At 31.7% G+C, this 24,498-nt stretch overlaps 1 protein-coding gene across 1 annotated transcript in view; it reads right to left on the bottom strand.

Moving 5' to 3' along the window:
- The window catches only part of LOC148614530 (pyrokinin-1 receptor-like), a 33,889-nt gene extending 10,220 nt beyond the window's left edge, over window positions 1-23,669 (bottom strand). The window contains exon 1 of the mRNA XM_088588678.1: window positions 22,803-23,669. Within this exon, the coding sequence (XP_088444804.1) occupies window positions 22,803-23,061 (259 nt within the window). The 5' untranslated portion in view covers window positions 23,062-23,669. The remainder of the gene's footprint in view (window positions 1-22,802) is intronic.
- Window positions 23,670-24,498: the final 829 nt, after the last annotated feature.

Below are 24,498 nucleotides of genomic sequence, written 5' to 3' on the forward strand. Positions count from 1 at the left end.
TTTCATAAGTCAATGATTATGTACCATTTTTGTTTTTACTTCTTTGAATTAAGATATGAAGCAAGTATAGACAAAAGCTTCCATGCATTTTCTCTATCATTTGAGATGAATGTAGTTTTATTTTGATATGACGCTCTTCAATGACTACTTTCCCTTTGTTACTGTCAATATTCCTGTTGTCCTTTTAATACTAAGTCCTTGTAAATCAGTTTTTTTTTGTGAAATTGCATGGTTAGAAACAACGGAAAAACTATCATTCAAACACAGAGTAATAACAATGAGAAAAGATCAAGTACCCAATGTCAAAAACAGGCAAATCAGGTATCATAAAAAATAAAATTATAAATTTGTTCTAGCAATGTTTCTGAAAGTTATGTTTGTTGAGACATGCTTGAAAGAAAACCATGCATCTTACATCTGATAGTAGAATATGTACTTATCCTGATCACAGACCTTTGTATAATTCATTAATATTCAAAAGCATAAACTACGTTAACGGTTTTCCATACCACTTAGACGTGTTGGTCTTGACGACATTATGTTGATCCATGTTTTATGAATAAGTTTATTTCAGTAACAGTGACTTTGTTGTTTTTAAATGTTCAGTCTGTAGGGTATGTTTTATAATCACATTGTCTTTGAACATTTGGTGCTAAATGCCAGTGCACTAGAGACGGTTCTTTGTTTTATTTTCTATCCTAAATATAGTAATATTGCGATATATTCTGACACAGTATCTTATTGATAAATGGAATAATACATTATGAAAGATGCGTTTGTGTAGGCAAACTTTACAAAAAGTATGTTATTACCTAGGAAATACAACATGTAATCTTTGAGTCAACTGTTTGTTCTAGGAGAAAGGTAACGTATACAGACTTCAAGACATAAGTTTAGAAGAATTTGATAAATGAATACAGAAAAATTTAACAATGCGTTTATTATAGTACAAGTGTAATAGATGAATAACTATTTACTTCATTCACAAAGATTAGCACTAACGTATACTATAACCATAAAATGACATATCTTCTTGAATGCAAGATAATATTTAAACGGGTTAGATAATATACAATTCAAACCCATGCGATTCGAATTGAAAACATGACATCTATCAACAGTTTCTTTTAAAGTTCATCCATTATACTACATACTCGAAATTTCTGAAGTAATTGAAACCCAAAAAGACTGGTTATGGACAAACCCCACTTTTTCCACATTTTGTTGAGATAAACAAGTGGGATATAGCGGGTACCTTTTGCTTATTTAAACCTTTGTTATAGTCACAAGGTAATGGAAACGAGACAAAAAGACGTTATCTTACTTCATCTTTATACGAGAGCGCATCTTATAAAATGTCAAGTGGCCGAAAAGTAAAAATCGCTTAAAAGAATAAATCTAATTTACGTGAAAATTATTTAATAAAAACTATACGAATGATAGAAAAAAGGTACCTTCGTTCATAATAGAATCCTAAACTACTAAATAAAGGTTTTTTTGTGATGCAAATAAGTTCCCTTTTGAAAGTGGTAAAGCAAATTGGCTATATTACTCCACTTTGACGAAGAAAAAATGTTAGAAATATACACATAAAATAAGTATAATTATGATTTTCGTTCGTATTAAAACTGTAGTTTACTTAAGGTTCCGCTAAAGGAAAATGTCAGTTGTTAATTTCTTCGTTATTACACCCTAAAAAGACTGGAAACTTGGCTAAGAAGTTAATTTGTTACTATCTTCATATTTTTAATGTTATGTTGATGTGCCATTTATCAAAAATAGTGTAATTATGGAAGACAAATTGTAGTTATTTTGAGAATTTAGAAGAAAGTAGGGTCACAACATTACACATTTAAATGATACCAAATCGTTACCAGTAACTCATTAGACCTTTATCTAGTGCAAGTTACCCCTTACATGTAACAAATTTCTGCATTTCACGCCTATGATGGTTTATTTCACTTTCAAGTCAGCATGGAAGAGCCGCCATTGTTTAATCTTGGTGGGCAGTGTAAAAACAATCTAAAATCTCGGCTGATACTGAACCGATCTGATTAGTGTCGACAACATTTCACCCAAAATATATTTTTGCATAACTATAACTAAAAAGTATTTATGATGATAGTCGTTTTCATCAGAAACTGCTGTTTGCATCCTGCACAACTAGATCTGTCCAAATCGAAAGAAGATTGATGTATCCCTCCGCTCTAAAATGTATTGTTAACTATTTTTAATTTTACAATGAAATTAAGATTACCCTTCTAAAATTTGAACAAACTCTTAATTGGAAAAAATTATTCATCTTATTTACTGTCACGTGTATTTATACTATATTGTACAACGTTTCGCTGTCAATTTATTTTACGACGTATGACATCCGGTTACGTATGAGCTGTTGTTCGGTGACGCCAAGGATGTGAACACAGAGACAAAATGTTTGATTATTTAAAATCGGTGAGTATATGGGGGTATTCATCTACTTTTTAGTTACAATTGGCTTTAATTAAAACTTTTTGTCATGTTGTCAACGCAATCAGTTGCAAAAATTCAAACATTCTCGATCATTCAAATGTTCAAATGGTTTCATGCCCCATCACGGCCATATTTCCCACGCTTTTTGGGGCAACTAATTTACTTCATTTAAACAATTTTTAAAACTGAACTGTTAAGGTTTCAGTCGGAAATATGTATATATTTTACTATTAAACGATTAAAAAGTATTTTTATGATTTTCTGTGATATTTGTCGAATGAACACATAAAGTATGGAGGGCATTTTCTTACATGTTGTCATGTCTTTAGTACAAAACACCACAAATTAGGCTAAAACTCCTGTTTAGAGGATCCCTTAGTGGTTTTTTTTATCCATTATAGAATAATATGGGTAGGCATTGCCTAAATCAGTGAGCACTGTGAGCTTTACCATACATGTGCTGTCAGTGCGAGACTCATAAAAATAATAAGGAGATTCCAAATGTTTGCTTCGCAAGTTCAATATTTTTATTTATATTTAAGCAGCAGGCAAAATCAATATTTCTATTTGAAAATCTGTCTTGTTAATTAATGGTGGAGTTTTTTTCAATAAATGAATAACTTGAACCATATTTACCAAACTTCCAAACCCATGAGCATATTCCCTTTCCCCTCGCTCTCAAAATGATCAAGAACTTTATAGCACTTTGCAATACTTTACATTTTTTATCCCCTCAGGGCGTCTCTAGCAACATCCATTTCAGTTTTGACCTGTCCGATCAATCTGGCTGTTAAATTAATATAACTGACCCAAATACTACCTTGAACCATCAAGCATAAATGACAAACTGAAGAAATGATATTGGTTTTGAATAGAAGAAGGATATGGACAAAGACAAGAAAGATGTTAAAATACATTTAACAGATGCAGATTTGCAAAGTTTTATGCACGGATAATTGGACAAATTAGGTTTCGAATTCCAAAATGAATAATTATCCAACCTTTTGTTATATTAATATTTTGTAACATTAAGATAATATTAACAGGTTTTCTTTAGAAAACAGCATGTAAAACTGAAATTTTGGTATAGTGAGTAAAACTGAAAGTTGGTAACTTTGGAAAAAATATGCAAAGCGGAATGAAATGTAAACTCGATCTTTAACTCATCAAGGTAGACTCACTTACCAAAACATCAGCTCAATATCTGCAAGCGTTTAGAAAAAAAAGTGTGGAAAACTGAAATTTTGGTAAATTCAAGGGCCATAACTTTGACAAAAATCAGTAAAGTGGTACGAATTCTATGAATGAACTGTAACTTATCAGGGTAGACTCGCATATCAAAAACCAGCTCAATATCTGAAAGCATTTAATAGAAAAAAAGGGCAGAAAACTTAAATTTCAGTAAATTTTTCAATGTTCAAGGGCCATAACTCAGACAATAATCAGCTAAGTGGAACGAAATGTTAATGAGATCTGTAACTCCTCAAGGTTGACACACATACTAAAACACAATTCAACATGTACAAGTGTTTAGCAGAAAATGCGGAAAACTTTTTTTTCCGGACGGACAGACAGAGTGCAAATGTAAAGTCCCCTTCGGCTAAAGCCGTTAAGGAACTAATAAATATTGCCACTTTTAAATAGAAAATCATAATTTCTCAATTTTTATTTCCATAATAGATAAAAAATACATAGTACCCCAAATGGGAGGTTAACCCTTATTTCAGGTCTTATTCCCAACCTCCAAAATGGCAAAGAAGAAGAAAATAGATAAGAGAGAAGAGGGTTCTGGTGGTGGAAACTCCTTTTCATTCGAAAATTTTGTTCAGTTGTGCTTAATGTACTGTAAAATTAGTAAAACACAGCCTAGAAACCACCCTTTCTAATGCCACTGTAACCCTCCCTTTTCAAAATCTCTGGGTCTGCAACATTTGATAAATGTAATGTTTGTCCAACTGTCCCTGGATTAAAAGATTTTTCTGACAAAGATATTTACATGTACATAGTCAATTTGAAAAAAAAATATGTATACTTTTATTTTTCAGGTTGTTCTATGGAAAAAGTGACAGATCCATACAAATACAAAAATAATTATTACCAAGACCTGTAGATGGAGGGAGATTAAGATGTAGACCTTATTTTAGATATTATACATCTTATAGTTACAGAGTGTAAGTTAAATTGACTTGTACATGTATATGGAAACAGGTTATGAAACTCACTCAAATTCTAGCCAGTTCTGAATTCAATTTATCAATAAATTTTCTATATGGCTATATATTTTTTTTCTAAAATTGGCCAGTCCCGCCCAAAAATAGCAAGTCAAGGGCTGGCAGGTAGTCTACTATTTCTAACTCTGATGGAAATTATTTTTTGAGTAAATAATATGGAAGATAATACTCAATATATAATTAATTTATGATAATCAGGTGGCATTTAATAGATCAAAGTAAGTCCCTTACCTAATTGATTTTTACCATTTTTTATGTATTTTTTTTTCAATATGTAATAGTTATTTTGAATCATAATCTTAATCATATGTTTTGCAGTTCTTTGGGGTGTTAATATTAGTTATTAATTTTGTAGGAACTCCATATTCATCTACAGAGCTGCATCATCTGGTTGTGTCAAAAGTCACAGTGATAGCACCTGAATTCTGACTCATAGTTTTAAAACTTCAATGATTTGTAAGTAGCAATTAATCTTAGATAGGATGGAATTCCTAGAAAACAGTCTAAGGTGTTAACGTTTTGGGAGGGTGACTTTAGTGTTAAAAAACAATTAAGGCTTTTTGATATTGGGGTTTATAGCCCGACCGTTTTCGAATAAGGGGCCTAAAAGGAGCATAAAAATGCATTTGATAGAATTCAACTTCAGAACTCCAGTACAAGCACAGGAATGTCTATGATATCGTTCCTCAATATTCTATACAATGGTCAGACTTGGATTGATTTTGGGGATAAAGATTTGAACTTGTCAGAAATTAGGGGCCAGAAACATGCATTTTCTTGATGTCAAAACAATATATTGACTATTAGGGAATGAATCTCTTTGAAATTGTATTTTAAGGTGATATACATGTACCATGTACCACCAAATGAAGAGTGGGATTGATTTTTGGGGTTTAGACTTTAATCATGTATTAGGGGCCTGAAACAATAATTTTCCTCATGTCTTAATAGTAACTAGAATAAAAGTGAACGGATCTCATGTAAGTTTTACTACAAGGTGTCATACCACAAAAAAGACTAGGATTATTTTTTGTTGTTGTGATTTGAGCCAAGTAAAAATAAGGGGTCACAAATGGGCCATGAAAAAAAAAGTATTTTTTAATGATTTCTGGACAATAACTCTAGTGAAAAAAATGGTTCACTTTGAAATAGTACCACAAGGTGAAATTTTTCCACAGGAATTTGGAATTAATTTTTACATGTTTTTACCGGAACCATTTTGGAATAATGGCAAAAAAATGACCAAATATCTTATCATAATCAAATTTCTTAGCTGTGTCAAGTTTAAATGGTGTGTCCATACTTGCCCCAAATGTTCAGGGTTCAACCTCTGCAGTCATATCAAGCTGCACCCTATAAAGCATTTTATTTGAGTTTACCTTCAAATTTGCTAAGTAGCTGGCAGCAATACAACTTTAATAGAATTGATTCTATAGTTGAACATAAATGGAGGGTTAATTTTACTTTGAGCCCGTGCAGGTCCGGTTGTTAAAAGAATAGGTCTACAGCAGCGCTGAGCTTGTCGTAAAAGGCGACTGAGTAGTGCTCAGAAACCTAGCCGGCGGCTAGGCGCTCTGCCAACAGAGCAACTGGGATGTGTGCCCCAGGCGTGTTACATGCTGGGGTTGTCAGGCTATAATACGGAAAACCTGACCGCAAACCATAGTGGTGCACCGTGTTGGGAAAGATGTCACGTTCCTCGCACGTTAAAGAACCCTGCCGTGGAATTCGATAAGAGTAGAACCTTTGCGCTCCGCCACAGGAGGCTAAATTGCCCGACCTTACCCATCCCTATCTTTTTCTTGTGGCAATTAAAATTTATCGACCCTATTACCTTTGTGTTCCATCCCATTTTTTCATTTCATCATCATCATTTCATGTTCATTTTATCATCCATTTCACGTTCATCGTCTGAATATAGCTGAAATATTGCTGCTCGGACATTAAACCCCAACAATCAATCAATCATATTTTGGGTATTGGAATTGATTTTTTGAGAGTGAAAATGTGTGCTCATGGGGTAAATGTTACCATGCTCACCAAGGTTGTTTGATTCACCCATCTCTCTGGGGCCAATTGTAGAAAATTTAGCAGTTTGTTTCAAAATTTTGAACTTAACCTCTTTATTCTGCCTCCCAAAATGGCATATTGAATGAAAAATCTTACAATATTAACCTAAAATCCCAATTCCTTATTTACTCTGAAAAAGTGTTTGGTCTGCTAATCAAATCAACAACATTGTCCTTATTTTAAGGGTTACAAGAAAACGTTGTTTAGGTAATGTGTTTATTTTTCACATATATACACATGTACATGTACATGTACATTATCATTTTAGCAAACTTTTGTTTAACTTGAAAGAATCTATCATGTTTTTTTTTAAAACATTGTAGAGGTTGCTTTAATTGGTGAATTCAATTTTTATTATATAAACACATTAAATTAGATCCAAATGGCCTTCCATATTTTTCTCACTAAATTGAAAGGGAAAGTACATGTAGCTATAAGTAGAATTGAAAGTAGTCCCAATATAAATGGCTTCCATTTTAATTCATTTTGAGTAATTTACTTGTTACGATAAAGTATAATTTTAAGATTTAGAATCCATTAAAAGGGACAACTTGCACTAGATACAGGCTTGACAAATGTTTTTGTTTACTTTTTATAGGTAAATATGGACTTACAAAAGATGTGTATTTAATGGCAGTCTGGCACATTTATGTTCAAGGATTACAGTAATGGAAAAATGTTTTTAAATAGCTTTGAAAGCTTGTGCTAAATGAGTGGAACATTTTGGTATATGATGTTTTTATGGCAATGATTTCAACTGCTTCCTTGACAATTTAATTTTTTTTACAATGATTACATTTCAATATCAGAAATAAAATTGCTTGCCAAATTAAGACCTTAACAATCATTTAAAACAGCTTCATGAAATCAAATGAGTCTAGACACCCTCTTCAAATGTTTTGGAAATAATACAATCCAGCTGAGCAACTTGTAAGGTCATAAAAGTCATTCTCTCGAAATAACTATAAGAATTCTATAAACTGCCATATTGGCCATCTTGTTATTTTAATCACGAATATTGTTACTCCCATTTTAAAGCCGCATTTAATAGAATAAATGTTTTTACTTCTCGTCCAATCTTTTTCTGCGTTATAATAAAAGATTAAAGTACTAAATATTGAATGTTAATGATCATTTGAAAGTAAAAGTGTTATCTTGTACAAGCTAAAACATATCAGACATGCAAAATATGAATTAAAAAAAACATTGGAATAAAAAAAAAAGACCGTGAGAATTTAACTTAATCGAATAAGTTACTTTTGAATTAAGCTTATATTTTTATCTATAATTCGTAGCATTTATGAAAATACAAACCTGGCATGATGACGATGCCGACCTTCAGTACAGAAGTAATTAGCCAGAACGTTTACTACTAGCAGCTGAACATGATTTGAAGTTTTATCTGTGACTATCACTGATTTTGCCGTTTTAATTGATTTATCATACTAGTTCCCCCTTGAGGCTTTGAAGCCAGTGGTTGAAAAGTTCAAATAATGCAGGTGAATATGAAAGATGGCCTTGACGGAACATCTATTGGTGGACTTAATGAATTTGATATTTGTATAATGCCATATTGTTATTACACTCCTGTTGATAAGGGAATTAAGTTATGCGGTAAAATTTGTTTGAAATTGTTTTCTTTCTTTTTTCATAGGAGATAAAAGATGAAACTGTAAGCCTTATACTTATGTTAAGCATTATTAACTGTTTGCTTGAGTGAAGTAAAATCTAAGAAAACTAAAATGTCACGAGGGGAAGTAAAGTGGTTTAGTTAAATACTCAAGAGTGGAAGGATGCAAGGCATGCATGGCTGTAAACAGATGATAAATCAACATAGCACAGGAAAGAGGAACGTGAGAAAAAATTTATTTAAAAGAATAAATTGAAAAAATACACAATTGAATCTAACAGACTTACAGACAGGTAATTAATGAAATATATCAAGACATGAAAAGTCAGTATTCTTTACTCTTCATTGCTTGGCATTTTTATTGTACCGGACCTCAGGTAAAATGTTGCCTCACAATTATATCAAATATTAACTGTTTTCTTTATTTAGGAATGTAAAATATGTTCACAATGGTATAAAAAGAGGCAAATAAAGTCTAATACAAGAGCAAATTATGCTGAGCATATCTTAAATTACATTTACCAAACAGTGAATGTTTGTAATATTTCAGTATTTTGTATATGTGGTATTTTTGTTGCTAATGTTAGGGTAAGCGTCCTTTGCTTTTTTAAAAACATCCGCCGAGTTCCTCTTAAGAAGTCAAGTCCAGAGTATACGAAAGAGAAAAGGAAAACTATGAAACATCAGCTTGTTAATCCTCAACTACGAAGGTATCCAGCCGACTTAAGCATATACGACCCGTTATGGCCTGAAACAGATCCATATTTAAAATGACTGTTTTAAAGACATGGTTAATTACATTCTTTTTTAAGAACATGTTTACAGAAGATTCATTCGTTAAATGGAGTTAATCAATCCGGTTTGTCCCATCATTTTGATGTGAACCTATATTTAAGTAGGGACACGGGATAACATAGCAGAAAAAAATATCCCGAATATTAATAAGTACGGGACGTGAGCCATGCCAAATATGTGTAGGGGTTTAAAACATGAACTATCAAATTCGTTCTGTCGGAAAAAGTAGATGATTGTTTGTACTTTAATCGCAAACGCGTATGGCTGTTCTATTAATTATTGCATATTCCCGTTGGTCGAGGTAAAGACATTAAAAATGCCTGTATATCTTAAATTCATTCTTTTAGTATAAATAGATATCACAGACAAGGCCGAAAATCAAGTAATCTTGAATTTCGACAAAGATTAAATTGTATTGGGCGTCGAAATAAGATGAGCTAAGATATTTTTGCGGAAACTAAAATAAACAGAAAATGAAAAAAAAAGACGTCGTGAAGTATCTCCATGAACAACAAATTTTATACAAAATTCGCTAGGAGCATGTAATCTTTATTTGCAACAAACATAAACGAATCTCATAAATAAGATATCAAAGATGATTGGTGAATGATATATACAAACTATCAATTAAATCTGATTATTTTTCCGTTGTTTTTTTCTGAAAAAAAAAAATCATTACAATCTAAATATTATTGCAAGTAATTTTTATTTTTGATATGCGGAAAAACTAAAAATCAATCATCAGCCAAATTCAACCTAAAAATGGATTGAAAACAAGCGATAGGATGTGAACCTGAAGCGGCATCTAATTAAAAAACCCTAATCTGCCGACAAAATTACAAGCTTCTAAACAGATGTTACAAATTACAGTTCAATGTTTTAGCATGCACTACTTAAAGGAAAATGTCAAAGTTTTTGTCTAAAAAAACTATGATGCTTGATCCGCTAATTGTATGTTTGTTTCTACAGCACGACTGGTTTTCATCTTTTCTTCTATAAATGTGCCGTGTAAATGCATCTCTTCCGGAGTCATTCGATATATTTTTAGTGAAATTTTATATGATAGCCAAGTATCAAAAAACTGAATGGGATTATTTCTTATAATTGCAAGGGGGGATAATCCACATCAGTAATGTTCATGTTTAGTAACCATTAGAGTCTAATTTGATGTAGTCTTTTGTTATGAAAAAAAGTAGTTAAGTTTTTGCCCTTCAATTTTTTATTCAGATCGATGAAGAGTAGGATTGATATCCCCTCGATTTTCATTTTAATTTTGACGACCACAAATACTATATTCTTATATTAATTTATAAGGAAAAAAATGTTTATTACGAACACTTTTTACTTTCCGTATACAAATATATTTAATAAAGCGGTAATTTTTATTGTTCAACAGATATTAAACTAAAATTATATCATATCATTTAACATACCTCCTCTGCTTAAAAAATTGATTGTCCAGGTTACTATTAAACGATACCACTTCATACAATATATTGTACTCACCGATCAGATACCACTCCGTACAAAATATTGTACTCACCGATCGAAAGTGTGATTAAGTCAGCTATAGCCAAGCTCACTAGATAGTAATTCGTTGCTGTATGCATATTTCTGTTTCTTCCAATGACTATACATGTACAAATGTTTCCAAAAATACCAGAAAAGCATATTCCAATGTAAATTATGTTTAGAACGATTAATTGTATGGTACTTAAATATCTGTCGCCCATATGAATAGTCAAATATGATTCTATGTCGACCGAAGAGTTCTCCATATTTTCATCAGTTCGGTTTTCGATGCACATCACATATATTTTTATCTTAGTCTAACAGTCTGGTTCTGCACAATTGGTTTGTTCCCATCGATTAATTACTCAGCATATTGTCACATATAATGAAGAAAAAACAGTCCATAGAAACTCAAATAATGGCCAGATCTGGCCAGAACAAATTGTATCTTTCCACTAAGTGAAAAATACCTTTTGTGAAAAAGAGTTTTGTCAGCAAGTTACTGAAGATCTATTTCTTTCCCATTAAAACTTACTTTGGAAGTGATATGGACAATATAATGGCAAAAACAATATTGACGATAACAAATAAACCATCAACTGATTTGATAAGATGGTTAGGCATTAGCGTAAATCGTAAATATGATGTTCATTCATAAATTGCAGAGGAAACTGATTGGAGAATCGCATCATCAATACTTGGCAACGTCCCATCTGATTTGATAAAACACGATGAAAAAACAGTAGAGGCGTACGGTGTATCTACTAATTACAATCACTAGTCATGAGTACAGAGGTCAGTTTAATGTCAAATTATGATTATTTTTACCGAACAATTTTTATTTGTTTATTATAAATTTGGGCTTTTGTCTTTGAAACCTAGTTTAGTACCTAACGTAGATGTTTTGTTTTCATGACATAAAATGGAAACCTACAGGTAATAAATGAAACATTCATATATTGACTGTAACATTTGTAATCTCTTAATTGGGAACGACAGACAAACAAACCGGTTTCAATTACATTTATGAAAAAAAAGTTTTTCATAAAAAAAAGTACTATGAAAATAAGAATCATATAATTCATATAGACTCCTTTGTTTTGCAATAAATTTTGAATTTAGAAACATCAATGTTACCCTAAAACATTTTATGAATATAAGAAATCATAAACACCCACTGCTGGTGTGAATTACCATGGCTGATATGGCCAAATGATTGCTAAGTGGCATTATAACATTCCACAAATAAAAAATATTTATCTATATATAAAGTCTACTCAGTGAAGATTAAGTAGAAATCATGGTCCGAATTTTGTTCCGTTCACAAAAGTCTTAATATTAATCAATAATATTGATCATAAAGAACACCAATACATTTAAACAGACTGACAATATGCAAATTCTAAATTGAAAACTATCCAGATCGTTCCGGTAATACATCACATATAAAATATATTTTCCATTGTTGACTGAAAACTTTCTTCAAATACAAAAAGATAAATACATAAAGCAAAAAGCAATCATTCAGAGTCAAACCGGTAGGAGTAAAAAAAGATAAAAGCAAGGTGACCATTTACTTCACGTTCAGAACAGAACATGTAGCTCATTTATCGAATTTATTTCAACTTTAAACATTTTGATTGCTATATATCAAAATTATAAAGATTTTATCAATAAACGTAGAGTAAATATATACATTTTTTTTCATTTCAATAACAATCTGATTAATTGGGTTTGTGTAATGGTTTCTATATATTTAAAAATACAATCACAAGAAACAGTTATTAAGAAAACAATTAGCTACAACAAAAATTGTTCAGGGAAGAAATCAGTAGCCGGAAATTTGAATTGATCAAACACAAACTCAATATAAAAACCGTAGTAAACCCATATGGCCGATTTAACGAGTGGTAACATCTTCTTGCAAGAGATTCACTCGTCATACTGTTAGCTGGAGTTAATAATGTCCGATAAAATAGGAGGGCATTATCATCAATATTTTAAAGAAATGTTCTTCCGCATGTATAAGGTATCATGTAGTCAATAAAAGCAAAATCGTACATCCCTTGCACTTGCTCTTTTCATCCACTTTGTCAATTTAATTGACTTAAATTTCAAGTAAAGTCCTTAATGAACCGACATTGTGATAACAAACTACTTGACTTGGCTTCAACATTTCCGTTACTTCTATTCTCATTATAAAAAGCACTAAGTTGACTAATTTAGGTCATCAGTAAAGCCATCATCAGTAGATATATGAGAAAGTAGTAGCCATTTTATGGAAATTACGAAAATTAAATTAAGAAGGTGTCCATAGAAAACACAGGCGGTGGTTCATATTCCATATTGTGTTATCAAAGAGTAATCAAGGGTTATAGCGGTAATCAAAAGAATGTAATCCAGGGACAAAGACATGGAAAACAGACATACACAACAAAGAACATAAAGTAACTAAAATCATACATACAAAGTAACAAAAGTAAATGAGCAACTCGGACTCCACTAAAAACTGGGAGCATGGACCAGGTGCACAGGTAGGGTAAGCGTCCTCTGCTTTTCTAGAAACACCCGCCGAGTTGAAATAATTTTCATCCATTGGAGATCACAAACTTATGTTTTCAAAAAAATGAATGTTGTTGTGCAATTAACTGAAATGGCTTGAATAAAATATATTGAACAGAAAGCACTACAAATTTAGAATAAAGGGAAATAACTCTTTGACCTATTCATAATTAGTTGATTTTTTGTGAACTTAGAGTATATACACTGAGTCTCCTATTTTTGATACAGAAAAAGTTCGACTCTTCCTGACGCCATAATGAGTTAACTACACATTGGAAGAAAGAAAAAAATTGTGGGAGAGAAAACAATTATCCTGTGCCGACTATATCATAGGACCTGAGTGGTTTATATATGGACTGCCTCGTTAAACACTAACCAACAAGAACTGGCATTTATATAATAGATAATATTTTTGTTTGAAGATGGAAATACTGAAGCAAGTACAGAAAACATGAGAACCTTCAAAACCAATAGATTGCCATTACACATCATATGCACAATATGCATCTCAAACCGATTACTTTCAATGATAAAGAAAAATAATTTTTGATTCTTACAAACGTAAATACAAGAAACCTAGCCTCCACGTATCAATCTCTCAGTGTCCTTTAATTTCCCAATATTAACCGGTACAATTTGTCAGTGATCCCGGATTTTGTAACGTCCAGGTTGATTTGTTAGTTACTATTAGTTTTCTGTATTCGTATGAGAACTGTTGTTGGTGCTGTTCGTATTCCCAGTTTATTTTGTTAACTATGTCACTTAAATTGTAAGTATATGAATATGCGGTAGTTATTTGTAATGAGGAATACATGCTGATTTTTTTCTTTTTTTTCAATATGACTTACAAGCTATTGAGAGGGAATGGAAGTTTTTAATAGTACTTTAGAACGCATGTTATGATTATAATGTTAGTATCAAGTCACCCTCATTCGATGATTGCCTTTGGTTCCAACTCAAAGAAACAACCACTTAATATAATCAACGACAAATGATAATAAATGATATATTGACAAATCGTTCAACTTTCATGTCAATAAATAGTGTAAGCTAATCGTGTCTATGTATTAAATATATATGAATTATCTGTAATTCTGATCCTGAGTAGCGGGTGCATAGTATAATGTTTTGTAATATTAAAACGCGATTAATTTTATAAGAGCACATTTTATCAAATAGATTATCATTCCTTTTAAACACAGTATGTAAGACTAATTACTGTTTGCTACTAGATTGAAGACATCACTACTGGAAGTTTTATGGGCGTCATCATGGACTCGTTGATCCTTTGGATGTATCTAAAACCATGAGAGCATGTATGTTTAATGAGTCATAGTTTTCCTTTCCACTTTCGTCTACCCTAACTTGACTTTTTTATGAGCGGTTCAGTGGGTTTCTAGAAAAACAGAGGACCCTTATCCTACTGGTACACCTGGTCCATGCTCCCAGTTTTTAGTTGAGTTCAAGTTTCTCATTTACTTTTGTTGCTTTGTACGTATTATGTTGGTTTTTCCATGTTCTTTGTTGTGTGTGTCTGTTTTCCATGTCTGGTCTTTGTTCTTGGATTACGTTCTTTTGATTTCTGGTAAAATCGTCGTTCCCTTCATTACTTTTACAATTTGATTGATACATGTATTATGTTGTATTTTCACTTTTGTAGTTTTTAGATGCACTTTAGTCGGAACTACTTTTCAATATTTCAGAAAAAAAAATAGGGAAATGACGCAATTTCAATAATTGACTGATTTATATGATTAAGTTTATTTCATGACATTGAGTTGTGATGCAGCTGGCTCTACGAGAAACAATAACTGTATCAACACGTGCACACTTTATTTTTTTTTACTTTATTCATGCTCACTTCAACAGAAACATGAAATGAAAATTCTGTTTACTAAGTTAGAAGGACATTTTTGATTCATTCTTATATTCGACTATATGATTTCATCATACTTTTACAGAATGTTCGTCAACTGTGGTTAGTCCTTTCTTGTTACAGTTAAGGCGTATAGTGTAACATATTCAAAGTCGACAAGACGCGATATTTTAAACCACAATTTATGCAAAATTTAAGACTTGGACAATAATCATTAACGTTATCACAATACGTTTAAAAGTATGTTTTTCATTTGCAAACTGTGAATTTTGCGAACAGTTTCCGAATAAAATTACTACAAATCAAACAATGTCTGAAATTTTCATAAATGTCATAGCATGTCAGTTTTCAGGAAATAGTTCTCAACTTTGTTCTTTATATGTGTTAAGTGTTTCTCCCAGCGTTTGTTTGTTATGATGTATTGATGCTACTAAAATTAAGTTATGCTGGCAGTTGTATTACATAAAAATGTATATGCATGATATGTATTTCAAGGTCTGTCTCTGTGTGAAGTTTTACATGTAGCAAATTACTTGAGATGAAATGTAAAGAACGGGTTAAACGCTGACTGAAAACTGTGGTTACTATGCGCCGATATCCGGACAATTCCTCAGAAGGAGCAACCAAAAAGTTATTATTTATAATTATTTCTCCGCAAAGTTGGGGGTATTTAGTGATCATTTTGTCTACTTTTTGCGTTTTAGTCACGTTCTTGCATTTGACGTCTCTAAATTTTCCTTCTTAATTTTATGCGTCACGATTTCTTTTGCAAATATTTTGTTACATTTTCCTCTGCAACTACTGATCACAGTCAAGAGATATTTTGACAGAAACTTCGTCTTTTACGACCTTGTAACTTCATTTTGACGATATTGAAACTGGGTGGGGGAGCAGGGGAATTCTTAAATGTCGTAGATTGTTTAAGAAAGTTTTTTTTTTCATTTTTTTTTCACACGGGACCTAAGCGAGCTAGTAAAAAACTTAATATACAGGATACAGTTTTTATGAAGATAAATACTACCTAATGCAAGTGGCAAATATATTTCTGTCGTTATCAACCCAACAGTCTACACGAAACCTAGGCTGCACACCTTGCGCCTATAGTATGCGTCATTCTAACTGTCATACGTCAAGTAGTTGCGTGACGGGGAACATGGTAATATCGATTCGTGATTGTGCTACCATTTTCTTTCAGCTAAATGGACGCTTGCCAATTTCGTATTTATGTGTAGGTTTCTATTGTTAAAATAATTTTTATTGTCTATACATTTCTTCCGTTAGCCTCGTGAACTGAAAATCAAACCCAGCAGGGTCAATTATATCTTAGCTTTACAAAAACATTAAATACAGAAGAAAAAAAACTGTTTTAAAATGATTTATAACAATGAAATGATTAACAAGCTACAAAATAAAATAACATCGATGTATAGCTGATGTATAAAAAAAAGATGACAAGTTTTGGAATGATGTTGATTTCCCATTTACACAATATTGAATGATGTTGATTTTCCATTTGCACCATGCATAATTCAAAATTTACCTTTAACAATATGTTTAAATGGTTACCTTTACTTCTGTATTCGTCTGTTATCAAAATTGTTTGTAACAGTATAAATTTATATATACGATACAGTATATATCATGTAGATTAACGTACATATATTTTTAAACACTTTCGAGTTCGAAATAACCATTATTCTTCCATATACCGCATTATCGGATTATTCATAACAATAAAAAGTTACCCCCTGTCAAATATATAGAAATAATGGTTTACTTTGCAAAACGTTGTTCCACCCAATTCCATAATTCAGTTAAAAAGGAAGATCTATGATAAGGGACACAACTTTGTATTCAGCTTTTAACATCACTCTCATGTAAGCACCAAAGTAACTTGGACTGATTTCATTCTGTTTCCAAGGAAAGCATGAAAGGCTTCGGTGAAATTGAATATAATACAAACATATCACTGACTTCAAAGTCCCTTGCCCTAGGTTCTACCTCCTTAAATTCGTAATTAATTTACTGACCTTTTGAAAAGTTAAACTGTGTATATAATTCATTCACTCATTTATATATTACTTTTTTACCGCTTTCAAAAATTATCAGAGAAAGGTACATGTATATATTTAAATGAACACACTAGATACATGTAAGTGTGCTTTGATGCAAGGTTAATAAAGTGAATTGTACATTCTATATTTAAATCTCTGTTTCTCTGTTAAGGTTTATGAAATACATGTACTTATTAAAAGTAACATTATTGATATAAGTTAATATTATTTTCATCAAGTAAAAACACTCACCCCCTAAAAAAATTACATTGTACCTCGGGCTGATAAAATAACCACAACATACTACATACTTATTTATGACGAAAGCTTTGCAAAGTTTGATAATGCATGTTTTTCTTCTCAGATGGAACCAATATTAGAGAATAAAAAATGAAGAGCGATGTTAGACCATTTTATACAATGTATATTTTGGAGACTCCCTTTCTTTATACAAAATATTAAGTTAACATTACTGCACATATGGAAATAAATAACAGCGTGTTAGCGTAACTAACTAACGTGTTGTTAATTAGTTAGTCAATAAAAGGAAATTCGAAAAAAAAAAAAACGAGATATATTCACCATTACAATTTTGTAAATTGATTGAAGAGGTAGATCGTGTAATAGTCCCTATTCATCACTAGGAAGTAGCTTGTATAAGTACATACAACATATGTGTCAACTTAATGAATTTCTTTTGTTGCATCTTCAGTGTATGATGATAGTCTCCTATTAAGAAGCATATACTTTGTAGTTATTTTAAGTCTGCTAAAGTTTTATTGAAAAAAAAAAAGAGATATCAGATTGACACTTCATGCAGCTATGTACAGTTCATTGTTTTTTCCGAGTGTTAAACGGAAATTGGTTGCATTTAACCGTTATATTTATGGAAAAGTATTCACTGCATTCAACAAATATGTATATTTTATGGCTAGCGCTTTCGACAATATATAAAGACATGTTGAAGGTTATGAGGTAAAGCGTTTTTAATGGTAGATAAATTTGTTCGAAAAATATAACACATCAATTCTATTTACTCTAAGACGCTTCTTTATATTGTCTGCCAAACATAAATTAATCATTATAAAGTTACACGTGTCTGTTGTAGAAACGCACCATATCAAATAAGCCGACAGGGCCTATTTGTCAAATTGTTCATCATGTAATAGCTTAAGTGGTTCAGATTCAAACAACTGTACGGTTGTATTATAATAAATGAATGTAATATCACATCGATAAACAAATAATCTCTTTCAAATGGTAGAATAGAACACGTTAAGGTATTTTCCACTATGTTCTATGTGGAATATGAAATGATGTTTTCAAAGTCTAAGCTATAATAGGTTTATCTTGAGCCAACTTCCGTTTTAATAGTTTGCGTATCAAGATGTTTTTACTATATTGAAAGCAATTGAAAATCTTTTTGTTGTATATTTTTGGTTGTAAACTCGATACATTATAGTATCATTTTACGGCTTGTCAAATATTATTGTTTCAGTCTAAATAGGTTTCGCTTAGAAACAAGTTTAAGTAAATTGGTCAATGCAAGCTCTAAAATTGTACAAGACCATTTCAGGTCTTACAAAACTAGGCACTAGGAAGCCTTGTAAAGTTGTTCATTGGAGATAAGTTACTGTAAAACGAGATACAATGACAATATTTTCTCAGACTTCTTAAAAATACGATGGCAATTACGATGATATTGCTTCCCACTTAGAATATGTAAAATTCTGGATTGTAATGTAATATTTAATCTACCGTATGCTCATTTAGAAAGTTTGCTTTTAAAAAGACGGAGCTAAGTAAAACTATCTTAGTTGTGAAAAACACCTTTGAAAATGTTCCCTGTAACAATTTTATTTTTATATTTGAATTTTATTTTGAAAAAAGAAAAGGGAAAAAGAGAAACACTTGAACTTCTTTTGAGAAGGGTGGTTTACCAAAAAATATGTACATGCGCATTGAATAATATTGTTTTTTCAAGTACGCACATATACAAACACAGTTTCTTTACCGTTTGAAATGTTTGCTAGAGAAATTATTGGCAGTTAATTATCGGTTAGTTTCTTTACCCAACTTCATCAAACCATTTAAAAAAAAAAACACTGTAAAAAAAAAAAAAAAAACGATATTGTTGATACACACAAATATGTTCATTTAGAAAATTTCTTTCCATTTGGGCTTAATTCTATCAATTTCATACCACAGCGTTCCATTAACATTAACGCTGAAAATTCGATCAGTGTTGTTAAAAATAAGAAACTTGCATTAGTTGTTTTTACTCAATCGGACCAATTCATATTTTAAGTCCTAATTTTGGAGTTTTTTTATGAGTAACTACGGAATCGTAAATCTCCATCTCCACACACCGTAGGTTTTATGAGTAACTACGGAAAATCTCCATCTCCACGCACCGTAGGTTTTATGAGTAACTACGGTAGATCTCCATCTCCACACACCGTAGGTTTTATGAGTAACTACGGTAAATCTCCATCTCCACACACCGTAGGCTTTATGAATAACTACGGAATCGTAAATCTCCATCTCCACACACCGTAGGTTTTATGAGTAACTACGGTAAATCTCCATCTCCACACACCGTAGGTTTTATGAGTAACTACGGTAAATCTCCATCTCCACACACCGTAGGTTTTATAAATAACTACGGAATCGTAAATCTCCATCTCCACACACCGTAGGTTTTATGAGTAACTACGGTAAATCTCCATCTCCACACACCGTAGGTTTTATGAAAGCTTTATGAAAACGCGATTTGATCTGGATCTTTTCTAAATGCAATAAAATGTGGAATGTATCAATATATACATCATTAACAATAATTGACATGGCACTACACAAATTGTCATGTTGATTTATTAATTTTGATGTTGTTGAAACAAAATAAAGTATGTCAATATCCTGCCTAGTACAGCTACTTTATTTTAATTTCTTTCGGAAGTTACAATTTTCCAAACTTATGCCGTTGAAGATGAACAGTTTACCAAGTTTCAAAAGCTTAATGTAGGAAGTGGTTTGTTCACTCGACTATTATTTGTCAATTTTTCCATCGGAAGCTTATCAGACTTTACTTTCTATAGAGAGAATTGCATGCCAGAAAATGATCTAAAACTGCATATTTGTAGCAAATCATGTCAATCAAGCCCTTCTTCAATATGTTGCAAACGTCTTAGTGTCAAAATACATTATTTTGAAGATTAATGTATATTCATCGTAGTAAACAACCAATTGCTTAGTAAATTCCTGAACGATGGATGATTAAGTGTTGGTATACATTAGAATCAGGCAAAATTGAAGACGTATTGACAGTCCTTTTCTCTGGGATATGTGAGTTATCTCCCTTTGTTGATGAATTTGCTATGCATTTTATGTAATTTATACATCGAATTACTGACACTTAAAAAGAAATGAGTGTCGATTCTGCATTTCAGATAACATTTTGAATAAGATTTCGTGAAAAGACTTGTTTGTTTTTCTCTCTCTCATGATTCACCCTTCTGATTCTTACAGGAAATATAACGCCTAATGTTTTATTGTGTTTTATTACGTTGTGATATATGATGCATGTGTTCTTTTAAGAACAGAAGATAATAAGGTGAAGATAACACTTATTACCGCCCATTACAGTGATGCTTTTATACATACAAATGAATAAAAGAATTAATGGAACGGGAACAACTTTCTCCGACTTCCTGAAGTAATATCCGTGATTATTAATATTATGTAAATTGTCCCCGACATTCAGAAGATTTAACGCCCAATATTGTATTATACTTGAGAATTGAAACAGTGCAAATACATATGGATAAATAATTAATTAAGTTTTGTGCAGACTAACTTTGCAACCATCATAACTGATTTAGTTTTTTAGAAATTATATTTTCTAGTCTCTTGAATTTATTGAAAGAGTTTTAACATACTCAATCTTTATCAGATCCCCCTAAATTGTATTGAAAACGAAAAAATGCCATGATTCTAATATAGTATACCTCGAAGTGTCGAACTCGGATTAGTCGAAATCTCGGATAACTCAAACTAATTACAAATTCCTAGCAAAACTCCTCATACTCCAATACAGTTTTTACCTCGGATGACTCGAACTCGGATAAATCGAAACCTCGGATAACTCAAGGAAATCAATCAGTCCCCTCCATAGGACTTCGAAGTTAATTAACCCTTATGTCTCGAAGTCAACTAAATAGTCGGATCGCTTAAATACAAACCATGATCAAAGTGTGTTTTAAAAACAATTAGCGTGGCTTTCAAAATTATTTTGCTGACACATTTTATGAATTTAATTATGTATTTAATAAATTTTGAATCGCGCATGTAGTGAAAAGAAACGAATTTTATTAACTACACGTCGGAATTCACACTGACAGTGATATCGGATATTTTGATATAGTTTTTTTTTTTTAAATACAGATGAATTGTAATGGTATCTAATTTAATGAAGCATCAAACAGAAGATAGTAATTGTATTTCAACGACTACATTCGTTTCGCTAGTGAATTTGAAATTTAATAATGTAGAGCACATGGTTTAATTTCCTGATTGTGAGTCGAACAAAGCAGCATGTTATGATCTGTGACGGTTTTTGATGTAAAAAAGGGAAATTTCACTAAAACACTCGGTGCCGTTCTGTGTTTCAAACATGATATACAACATACAAAAAAATATCTTCCTATATGAAACGAAAGACATTACGAAGTACCGTGTACGGTGAAGTACATGTACAATTACAAGCACAACAAACGATATAAATGCAGAAACAATCATTGACCAAAATACTAGATAATCCGGTTAATCCGCGATCTCGGATAACTCGAACATTATTGCATGGTCCCTTCGACTTCGACTTAACGAGGTTCGAGTGTAATTAATAGTCTTCAGTGAACTGAAGTTGTATCGTACAGAATGTTTTAGCATGATAAAATATTTAAACGAATGAAATTATCGAAAATTATGTTATGCAATTACAGTGTTTGAGTTTGTTAATTTTCAAGCAGTGGGAACTTACCGAAACTCAAAATTAACAATACCGGACCACTGCGGCACATTCGTGCCTCATTTGAACTTAAATGAATTAGTTTTGAGTCATTTATACAGAATATTTAACAAATTTTGATGGCAATCCCGTGAAAAAATTAAAGAACTCTCACTTAGTACTCAAGCCTATTTAGCCTTAAGCGTGTTAATTCACTCTGACTATCTTGATTAGATAAAACTATGTAATTTCAGCACTCTAATCAAATGAGGAGCTTTTGTGATAAGTTTCTGATTGGGATAATGTTACGGTTGTACCACCGAAGCTGTTTTATTTTCAAATGAAGCACTTTATGATATAACCGTGCATGTGAGTACTATTAAATTAATATTGTATGACCCTTTACTATTTAAGCAAACGATACCTAACATTACAAAAATAGATAATGAAAATCTAAGTACACAGCCGTAACGTGAAATCAAGGAACGGAGACGACCTTTATAACAAAACAAAGGGATAATCTAATTCAAGTAGACATTTTCTGACAAAGAATTACAAATTGTACCCTATGGTGATGATTATCATGTATACTTACCTATCAAAAGTGTCAGTAAATCACCTATTGCCAAACTTATTAAATAGTAGTTTGTGGCAGTGTGCATGTGTCTGTTCCTAGCTATTACAATACATGTACATGTATTTCCAACTATTCCAGATAGAAATATAGTTATATACACCACGTTTAGGACTATTAATTGTACTGTGTTCACATGCTTTTCACCTAAGTATAATATAATATCCACTGAAATGTTTGTCTTTGTGATATTTACATCGGAAACGTTTGAAGTGTTCATAATAGTCAAACATTAAAAAAAGCCGCCATCAAAATTAGCTGAAATTAATTAATTGTCATGCAGTTTATTCTCGATAAGGTTTCCTTTTATGTTCATCAGTCTTGAAGTTAGATTGTATTAAGGCGAGAAGCTGCATCCATTGGCTTGGTCTGGACAATAGTAAAATGATAATAAATTCGATTTTGATGAAAAAGTATCGTACAAATGTCGTTGAATAACTGCTGTTGTTACGCCGGTGATTGTTTCATAGTCAATTTGTTTCAAAGTTATGCCGATATTTATCCTTACGCGAAATATTTATCGATGATCGTTAATGAGTGCTGACCAGAAATTGTCCTTTAATACGTCCCACATGATATTTAAAGCACTGCTCCTGACGATTCATAAATGGTGATTACTGTAGTAATTGATTGACAGAGAAAATCAAATCGTTCCTACCCCTGCTGTTTCATTTCTGTCACATTGAATTGTTCATCATGGTGAATTATTGAACAAAGTAGGTCTGATTATTGCGTTAGACTAACATCGTTCGTGTTACAGATATACAAGAGTTTTACCTATTCCTTCTGATGTATTTTATGTAATTACAAATATCTTGTATCTTCCCCATGTCGACATGATGTACGTTAATAATTTGGTTACAGTAACCCCTTTTTACAATATAATTGGACAAGTTTACGACTCTGTATACATGGTATTTAAAAGACACAAATCTTCCTTCAGAAAGCATTATGCAATCTTTTCGATAGACTGGAATAATGCATAACTACTTTTGAAATTTAAAACTAAATTCTTACAGCCTAGCATTGAAAAGACGAAACAACGAAACTATAGAAAAAAATATCGGTTTTCCTTTTAAAATTCTGTGCAACGTTTTTTTAGAATCAAAGAAATGAATTTTGAATATTGGTAATCAATATGAACTTTTGAATTTTTCAAGTGCACAAAACGCGGAATTTTGTTTTGATCAGTAACTGGTTTTAAGGTATAGACAATTATCATTCTTTACCAACAAAATAAAAAAAGTTATATATAAAACGTAAGTATTTCTCCATCTAAGAATCAGGCAAAATGTGTATAAGGTATGAAGGAAAAAACGCGGAGATTTTATTGCACTATCAAAGTGTTTATACCTGATAACCTCCAGAAGTAACCATCAAAGTGTTTGCAAAATTTGCATTTTTAAGATATTGAGTTGAAATGCCCTATGGAAAAATGGCGAGAAAATTTTCCCGCACTCTTTCCCTTTATACACCGATGCTTCAGGATGAACTTAAATAGCTTTTCAGTTGTTTTCTAGATGTATTGAATATATCTGAGGTAAAATAGACCAAGTTGAGAACTATGATGTGCCACCAATCGCCTGATTCCTACACAGAATGGTACTTAATGATACTTATTGTTCAATCGTTAAAGGAAATGGTGTTTTAATCATCC

The sequence above is a fragment of the Perna viridis genome, chromosome 6, assembly GCF_037379345.1.
Source record: "Perna viridis isolate PV_CMFRI_1.1 ecotype Kerala chromosome 6, ASM3737934v1, whole genome shotgun sequence".
NCBI lineage: Eukaryota > Metazoa > Mollusca > Bivalvia > Mytilida > Mytilidae > Perna > Perna viridis.